General features: G+C 37.2%; 1 protein-coding gene and 1 pseudogene across 1 annotated transcript in view; both read right to left on the reverse strand.

Annotated features, from left to right (window-relative positions):
* On the reverse strand, nucleotides 6,095-6,787 carry LOC18782516 (annotated as a pseudogene).
* Nucleotides 7,132-9,801, reverse strand: part of LOC18782732 (uncharacterized protein At2g29880) — a 6,043-nt gene continuing 3,373 nt past the window's right edge. Inside the window, exons 2-3 of the mRNA XM_007216064.2 lie at nucleotides 7,867-8,106; nucleotides 7,132-7,764 (exon numbers count right to left, since the gene is read on the reverse strand). Coding sequence (XP_007216126.2) covers nucleotides 7,132-7,764; nucleotides 7,867-8,106 — 873 coding nt within the window. The remainder of the gene's footprint in view (nucleotides 7,765-7,866; nucleotides 8,107-9,801) is intronic.

Here is a 9,801-nt window from a genome sequence, read left to right on the forward strand (position 1 = left end):
TCCACCTTGTCAACTGGGACACTGTTTGCCATCCTAAGAGCTGTGGTGGGCTAGGTCTAAAAAAGACCCATTTTATGAACCAGGCCCTTCTTGCCAAGACTGGTTGGAAACTTATTCAAAATAAGCAGGGTCTTTGGTCCCAAGTTCTCAATGGCAAGTACCTAAAAGACCAAAGTTTGCTTGCTGCGCCTAATCTTAAATTCCTAAATTGCTCTAGTACTTGGCGAGGTATTCTTTTTGGGACTCAACTCGCCTCCAAAGGTCTTAAATGGAGAGTTGGGAATGGTGACAATATCTTGTTTTGGAAGGATAATTGGGCTGGCTGTGGTCCTCTGGAGAACTTCACCACAGTCCCCCTTACTGCTGATATGCTGGATTGGACCGTGAGTGATTTTCTCACGGAGCAAGGTTGGAACACAGACTGGCTTATGGGCTGCCTCCCCTTGCATGTGGTGCAAAAAATTCATTGCATTTTTGCAGGGTTTAATCACACTGAGGCGGACTCTTGTATATGGCAGCTCACCTCCAATGGTGAATTTTCTGTGAAAACGGCTTACCTCTCCTTGTTTACTGAGGAGACCAACTATACTTGGAATTGGGATATGATTTGGAAACTGCAGGTCCCCCCCAAGATCAAAACCTTTCTCTGGCTGTTGATTCAGGGTAAGCTCCTAACCAATGTCCAACGTGTGAGAAGAAACTTAGCTTCCAACTCCAACTGCCCTTGCTGCAACGGCTCCATGGAGTCCTTGGATCATCTCTTTCGCAGGTGCAGGCATGCGACTAAAGTGTGGAACTCCGTTGGCATTCCCAATCAAGTTGCTCACTCCTTCTCTATGGATTTTAAGGACTGGCTCTTCACCAATATTAAAGCTAGTTTCAGCTGCATGCAGGGTATCCCTTGGTCCTCCCTGTTTTTGGCTGCCCTATGGTTCTGCTGGAAATGGCGCTGTAAGAAAGTTTTTGATCTCAACTTCTCTCCTCCTCCCTGGCCCCACATTCCGATCATCCATTTCTCCCGTGAATGGCTGGTGGCTAACAGATCCAGGAACTCCAAGCTTCCTAAACATGTTCTTAAACTTCATTGGTCTCCTCCCTGTGCTGGCTGGTTTAAGATTAACGTGGATGGCAGTTGTATGGGTGAGTTGGGCGCTATTAGTGCTGGTGGCATCATAAGGAACGATGCTGGTGTTTGGGTCAAGGGATTTGTTACGAAGCTGGGATGTGGCAGTATCCTAGAAGCAGAGCTTTGGGGAGTCTTCAGAGGCCTGCTCCTCACGTGGAACGAAGGTATCCGAAGAATTCAGATGGAATGTGACTCCCTCACTGCTGTCTCTCTTATTAATGGAGAAACTGGAACTAACCACCCCCTTTCTAGCATCATCCATTGCTGCAAAGACTTGCTCTTGCGTGACTGGGAGTGCACCATCTATCACATCTATAGAGAGCAAAACTCTGCTGCGGACCATATGGCTCACTTGGGTCAATATTCCAGTTTGGGTTTTCATGTTATTGATCTTCCTCCTCCTTCTATTGTTAGCCTCTTGGCTAATGACTCTTCTAGGGGAACCACTGCGAGGCTTGTCCCAGTGTAGTTCTCCTTTGTGTTTTTGTCGGGCTTAGGCCCTCCTTGTAACCAAAAAAAAAAAGATCAAGTGTTGGTCCTTCCATTCAACATTCAACTCTGTTGGTCCTTCAAATTTGGCGTTCAAAGGTTTTGTTCAAATAATGTGATACAACTATAGAATTTCTCAGTGTGCACTCCATTTTCCTCGAGCCAAACAAGTGAACCAAATGAAACTTCACATTTCTCATTTCTTTTATGTTCACTTGCAAAATTCAAGGGAGGTATTGTATAGCAGTGTAGCTAAGAAGTCCGAGTGTCATATCCACAGAGAGCGGTGTAAAGAAAATAATAGAATTGAAACAGAACAATTAAGATAGAGAAGTATATTTAAGCAATATATGGTTTAAAGAAAATTTAATTGATTAAAACACTAAGGCATTGGGTTCTACTTTTAACATAAGCATGCAACTTTTATTAATTTGATCCACAAAATATTTTCCATTGTAGTTGTTCAAAATAATTAATTCCTTTAGAAGTATTCTAAGCATAACTTGTACCATTGGCAACAAATTATCAAAAAATAATCTTCATCGAAATTCTATTAATCTAAGTAATTCTCTCCTCTTTTAAAAGCATGAAAGTTTTTACTACACAATGGGAAAAACATGATTGAACTCATGAAATAGATTATCAAACATTCATCAATTAATTAAAAAGAAAACTACAAATTTATATTAAAACTTAAGTTTGGATCAAACTAATAAAAATTAAATACTCATATTAAAAGCTTTCTCCCTAGCCTTATCTAGGGAGTTAGTTCCCTATAAAATAAAGCTAAACAGAAATTTAGAACTACAAAGATGGAGGAAGGAGAGAAAGCTGAAGAAGTTGTGGAGCTTGGTGTGATTTTCCATTTGAAGCAATGCTCTATTTATAGGTATGGGAGTTGCTCTTTGTTGCATCAATTGTATTTTGCCATGAATAAATAATTTCTCACCACTTGCCGCCAGCCCACAATCAGATAGCCATACATTTGTTTATTACCTTCCAATTGCCTTTATCTATACAACAATGTTGCAAACTCCTCTTCTTTATTGGCTATATCCCATTTTCTTATTCATTTGTTAGCTTGCTTAAAATCTTGGTGCGGCACTCCAAGCTTTATTTTCAATATATGCTAGTTATTGCTTCTTCTTTTCTAGGTTGGGCAACACCTCAAGCGTGAGTTTGCTTATTTTTCTCTGGTGAGCATGAAAAATGTACCTAAAAACAGAAAACTGAATAAAAATAATAAAATAAATTTAAATAAGGCACTAACAATATAAATTTAGGGATGACATAGGTAATAATTATGTGTTTTTCACTTTATGAGTAATATTAATAGTGTAATATTGCTTCTCATTTTTCTTTGTAAACAGCAGCGTATTTTGGGACACTATAACTTCAGAATTGTTTGGTTGTGTTGAACAATAACCCTGTCAAATATTTTTATATTTACTGTTTTATAATCCTTATATAAAACAATAAAGGATGGGTAGTTCAGATCAGAAGATAACTTTAGGCATTGATATTTAGATTTGATAATCTTTTTCATGTAGCCCTTGTTATAACGTAATGAGCATAGTAGATTGATATAATCTTATTGTGTTGCGTCATAAATCAAACCATGGTCAATTGCTCGGTTTGGATCAATACGACCTGCTCCCTTTGCTAGAGGTGAAGCGAGTTGAAGATCACTATCTAAAATCAGGCTAAAATTATTATCTAAACGATTTGCAGTGATTATGATGTGCTCTTAGCATAAGTGCAGCCACCCCTGCAACATGAGAGTGTTAACTCACAATTGTATGTGTCAATTAGTAGTATAACAAGACAAGTACGAGGTCGTACCCACGAGGACTGAGAAGTTAAACTTAATTACGTACTTAGATTATCCAATTCAAGAAAAACAGGATGTTAAATCTAAAATAGAATTTCAAGTGAGAGTGATTGTGATTGTGAAAACAAATTAAGCAAAATGAAATTGCAAACGAAAGCAAAGTAAACAAGTGTAACAAAAAGTGGTCTTAAGGGTTGGAAAACATATTTGGAGACTAGGGCATTTTATTCACCATAACAATTCAATTTTAGATTGTAAGGATTAAGTGATAAGTCTAATTTAGATTCAAAGATTGATTCTAGCTAAAATATGATTAAGCCATGGTGTTTGGTTCTAACCTTGTATTCCTAATTCTCTAATTAAGTCTTTGTTGTCAACCCTAAATCAAGCATTATAAATTCATTAAACATAGAAGAATGTTTTAAACAACCAAGCATGTATCTAATCCTTGTTGTCAAATGTCTATACATACTCTTCCTATTCATAATTCAATTTGAATTATGGTATATGATGTCTACTCTTAATTCCAAACAAGATAGCTAACATACAAGTTTTAATGGTGATCAATCATTCAAACAAGCATATTAACATATTGTTGTGCGTAGCGGAAGCGGATTGCACTGGGTAGACAATACGAAACCATTAAAACAACAAGACAAATAGCAAAATAGCAAAATCCAAGAGACACGAGGATTTATACTGGTTCAACCTGTGTGTAGCCTACATCCAGTTCGAAGATGGCAAGAACATCTGCTAGTATCCCAAAGGAGATTATAAACAAAGGAGATTAAACACTCTCACCTAGTCTAAGAATTACAGAGTTTAACTCTCACAACCCAAATCCCAAATACACCCAAGTTACTCAGACACAGATATTAAAAAAGAAAGAGAGGCTACAAAGATATGAAGAACACTTATAAACAAGGAAGTTCTTCACATCACCATCTCTTCCTCACACAAAAGGTGCAGCAGCAAAGACACCATGGTGCATACAGCTTGCCCCATGACAAGAGCACTCTTTCACCTGTTGTTCTCACTAAAACTGCACACACCTTTCTCTCTGCCAAGCCTTCATTATATAACCAAGAATTTGGTCCAATAGTTGGATGAGCACCTTCAAAGTCGTCCACAAAACAAAGGACATTAATGCACCGAAACATCTCAACCACCAGCATTGGAAAAGAAACCAGCCGCTCCTCTTTGGTGCGGCACAGTGCGGCACACCTGCATGCACCTCTTCTGCTGCCAAGGAAGTCCCTGATTACGCATAGCTCTAGTTGGCTGCACAAAAAACCCAAGAGCCAAAAATAGTAGCAATAATGCAAGATTATTCTACTTCTATCTCTGAAGCTCACAGCTGTCACTCCTTGCAATCAATATGATTGCCACATAGCCCAAGTGGCTTAATAAATATAGTAGCCAATCCGTGAATCAAGGGATAAACAATCACATGCAAATAGTGATCAAGAACATGGCTTTTGTTCTTTTTGACAAAGGCTGACTTCAGCATGATTCCCTTCCTTTGATAACTTGCCCACTTGCTGCATGTCTTCCTTTTGTACTTTTGTTAATATAAAATTTTATCAACAAAAAACACTCTTCCTTTGGTTTCGGCAAATGCATGAGAAAAGAAAGAGTAATCTCTTCCTTTCTCCAAGTGGATGACATGCAACACGAGAGATAATAAACAAAACAATATTTGAGCCAATGTTCAACACTTATAAGGATAGTGAATAAGAACCAGAATCTGGAATCAAACTTAAAAATTGAAAATTATAAATTCAGAATATTCATGTTAGGTTACATCGAAACCTTAGATATGAATTTAGCTACTCATAATATTATATTAACATAAACAGAATTGGCAAAACATAACGAATGCAATAAGAGTAAAAAAACTATATTTTGAAGTTCTTGTGGTGTCCAATGCTTCATCAAGTGCTTCTCGACGTTTAGAAGGACGTATGAAGGTTAATGAGGTGATTGGATGAGTTTGGGTGAATGGTGATGGCTGAGAAAGGAAATTCGTAGGGAAGGCACAGAGCATTTCTGGGACAATTTTGGTGAGTTGGGGTAGGGGTGTATTCAATTGAGATTTTAAAAGACTATTTATGGATAAATAAGTCCAATGGATTTTAAAAGACTATTTAAGAATGTAATGACTTATAAGATTTTATACTCATGATTTTTTATGTTTGGATTTTTAAGATTTATATCATAAGAATTTATAAGATTTGAAAGGACCATATGGATTTTTTATTTGTACGATGCTAACCAACCAACTTAGTTGGATGATGGGCAATGTCTAGTTCAATGGTGCACGAATTCTTTAGGAACAACCTCTACAACCCAAGCTTTCCAAATGATGGTGGAATTTATCCTTCCCAAAGGTTTTATGATAGGTATAAGGTTACTAGGCTGCGGACACTTGGTTCAAACAATGGAATGGAGCCATAAATAAAAAGCCAATAAAAGTCAATTTCTTAAAGTTGTGGGCACTTGCATCAGTAATAACATAAACGGGATCAAATGGAATGGAACAATAAATAAAAGCAAACATTCAAAGTTACAAGAGTCAATGAAAAAGATAACAAAGAAACACAATTTTAACAAAGAAAAGTAAAATTCAATAAAGTTTTCCCAATCTTTTAATAGCCAATTTGATGTAGCTTCATGTCCTCCTACGTAGCATTTCTCCACATATCTAAAGCTATGGTAGCCCTCCATGCATTAGCATTTTCTCGTTGTTGCTCTTGGGTTTGAACAATAGGTTCCAAATTCTCTTCTTCATTAACTGGTAATACTGAAGATGAAGAAGATTCATCTATTGATTCAATTGGAAATTCATCAGAACGACACTCTTTGCGAAGAAAGTTATGTAGTGCTACACATGCTAACACAAGCTCTGCTTGTGTCTTAAATAGAAATGGAGGTGCTGACTTAAAAATTGTGAACCGTGATTTAAAAATGCCAAATATCCTCTCGATCACATTCCTCAATGACGCATGGCGAAGATTGAACAATTCATTTTCATTTTGAGGGTCATTACCATGACCTGTAAAATCTTGGAAATGATATCGCACACCTCGAAATGGAGCTAAAAATTGGCGCCGATTATGAAATCCATAATCCACTAGAAAATATTTACCTAATTATATATACAGTACATATAAAATTAGTATGAAAAGTTAAAAAAAAAAAATATTTATCATTTAAAATAAGTACTTACCTTGGGGCACTTTAAGTCCATTCCTCCTTGATAAAGCATCATTTAGTAGTTTTGAATCATGAGTTGAACCCTCCCACCCGCCCAGTGGGGCAGAGTTCAAACTCTGTACCATAATCAAATGCAAAGAGGTTGTTGTTAAAGAAGGATTTGAAAATCAACGAAGGTAATATATGGAGGCAATTTATTGTATTTGTCATGGCCTTATTGCCTTGGTTGGCACGAACACAATATAACAATATGTATGTGAAGCTGCTGTCAAAATAGTTTAACCAAATAAAAAACTTCAACCCAATTATAATCCAAAATAGTTCAACCAAATTATAATCCAAATAGTTCAACCAAAGTACCAAAATAGTTTAACCAAATTACAATAACAATAGTTCAACCAAAGTAGAAGCAAAATAGCACAAACTAAAATATAGTTCAACAAAACCCAAGATGATCAAAATACTAAAATCATCCTAACTTGAATTTTATCCAAGATGAGCGCTCTTCCAATGACATCTTCAAGAACAAGTCCTTCTTTGCTTTATTACTAAGCGTTTCACATACCATGTAACGAGTATTGTCATCCAAATTTGGTATATCTTTTAAAGCATCCCAAATATCCTTCTCTCTGTCTCTGTTTCTTTCTCTTTTCTCCATTAGGTTAGATATTTTAACAAAATTGGCAGAAATAGTCTCAATGCCAATAGAAAGATTTTCTAGAACTTTGGCTTGATTGTTGGTCCCAACTGAGCTAGAACTCACTTCATACTCGGATCTATTTCGCTTATTGCGGCTTGATTTTTCAGTGGGAACCTCTGAACCTAAAAGGGAAGGAGATGGTGGACTGCATTGGCAGGGTGATGGAGGCTGGTAGGATGGTTCATAGTGATTTGGTGCTATGAACGCATCATTGTTAGGATCATATGAAAAGTCTTCCATCCCAAAATCTCTATTTTCTTCCCCATAAGTTGTTGCATCGGTATTATCAGCACCTAATGCAATGGATCCATTCCCAGTAGCAGTTCCACCCCCAACAACAATCTTCAAATCCTCATAATCAACTACATTTTTTTCTCGAAGTTTACTGTGACTTGGGTGGGACTAGCAAAGAACAAATTATTCATTGTTAATATATTGCAAATAACATAATGTACTAAACTAGTAAGCTATTAATATATTTAAAAGATTATGAACTAAGTTCACCTTCAAGTAATCTTTCCATACTTCCTCACTAGCAGTGAAAGTCTTTGCAATTGGGTCCCACCCAAAGCCAGAGTTGTTACGCATAAGTGTCGACATCTTGTTATATTGCTTCTTAAACCACTTCATTTGGCTCAAATAATGATTATAAGTTTTAGGGAACCTAATTTTCGCATTAAGACGAGGAAGTATCACTCTTTCTACATTTTGCTTGCTAAGTGACCCATTAGCATTGTTGAGAAACTGAAATTAACTTAAACGTAAAAGGATTCTTTGAGTAAACGTATTTCACAGCACAAGAATACTGCAGTTTTCCTCTCTTATATATATCTGAAAAACAAAGCTTACAAAATAACAATCTCCACAATAACCACTAACACACAAGTGCAGATTTTGTGGAGTTCAACTACCTTAAGCAACGGAAGCAAATTTGAACGTGGTGAACAGACTAAACCACAACTTCTACATTCTAGGACTTCAGCTTGACTTGGTCTCTACATGGCCATGTCAGCATTATTTAATTAAAAACTAATTAAACTTAACTAAATAACTTTTAACACCCTCCCTTAAACTGATTTTTACGAAAAACAGTTTAGGATCTCTACACCATCACATAATCATCTTCCTGTTCAATGCTTTGAAATGAACAAACTCCCAACATGCTTCTCAGCTTCTCAAACGCAGGTACCATCACATAATCATCTTCCTGTTCAATGCTTTGAAATGAACAAACTCCCAACATGCTTCTCAGCTTCTCAAACGCAGGTTGCTTCAAAGGCTTAGTTAAGATGTCTGCAACCTGCTCCCCACTCTTGCAATATTCAAGTACAATCTTCTCATCACTGCACAGGTCACGCAAAAAATGAAAACGTACATCAATGTGTTTACTTCTCCCATGCATGACTGGATTCCTCGATAGCTTTATAGTTGACATGTTGTCGCAGCAGATGGTTGTTGGTCCCTTTTGAACATCACCAAGCACTTCAAATATTTTCCTAAGCCACATAGCTTGACAGGAGCTTGCAGCTGCTGCTACATATTCAGCTTCTGTTGAGGAAAGTGTCACAATTTGTTGCTTCTTTGAGGACCACGATATTGCACCAGAGTTGAGCAGAAATGTGTGACCGGAAGTGCTCTTACGATCATCTATATCACCTGCATAGTCACTATCTGTGTACCCAACAAAACCAGAACCATCTTCCCTTTTATAAAACACACCATAATCAATTGTCCCCTTTACATACCTGAGAATTCTCTTTGCTGCATTGAGATGCATTTCAGTTGGTTTTTCCATATATCGGCTCACAAGACTCACTGCATACATGATGTCAGGCCTCGTGTATGTTAAATACATGAGACTCCCAATTATCTGTTTATAGAAAGTGCTGTCAACCTCCTTTCCACCTTTGTCTTTGCATAGCTTTAAGCCGTGTTCAGCTGGAGTTCCAAATGGCTTGCAGTCATCCATCTGAAACCTGTTAAGAATGTCCTGTGCATATTTTTTCTGGTAGATGAAATTACCAGCAGTAGTTTGAATGACTTCCAATCCAAGAAAATAGTGCATTAATCCTAGATCAGTCATTTCAAACTCCATCATCATAGACTTCTTGAATTCATCAAACATTTTAGCATCACTTCCAGTGAATATCAAGTCATCAACATACAAGCATACCATGAGTATTTTACCTTCTTCCTCAGTCTTGACATAAAGTGTGTGCTCAAAAGGACATTTGTGAAATCCAAGCTTAGCAAAGTGAGCATCTATGCGACTGTACCAAGCTCGAGGTGCTTGTTTCAGTCCATAGAGTGCTTTCTTCAGTTTGAACACCTTCTCTTCTTCTCCTTTTCTCTCATAACCAGGTGGTTGATCAATGTACACCTCCTCTTGCAGGTTTCCATGCAGGAATGCTGACTTCACGGTCTACTGAAAAATTTGCC

Source organism: Prunus persica, chromosome G3 (genome assembly GCF_000346465.2).
Source record: "Prunus persica cultivar Lovell chromosome G3, Prunus_persica_NCBIv2, whole genome shotgun sequence".
Classification (NCBI taxonomy): Eukaryota; Viridiplantae; Streptophyta; class Magnoliopsida; order Rosales; family Rosaceae; genus Prunus; species Prunus persica.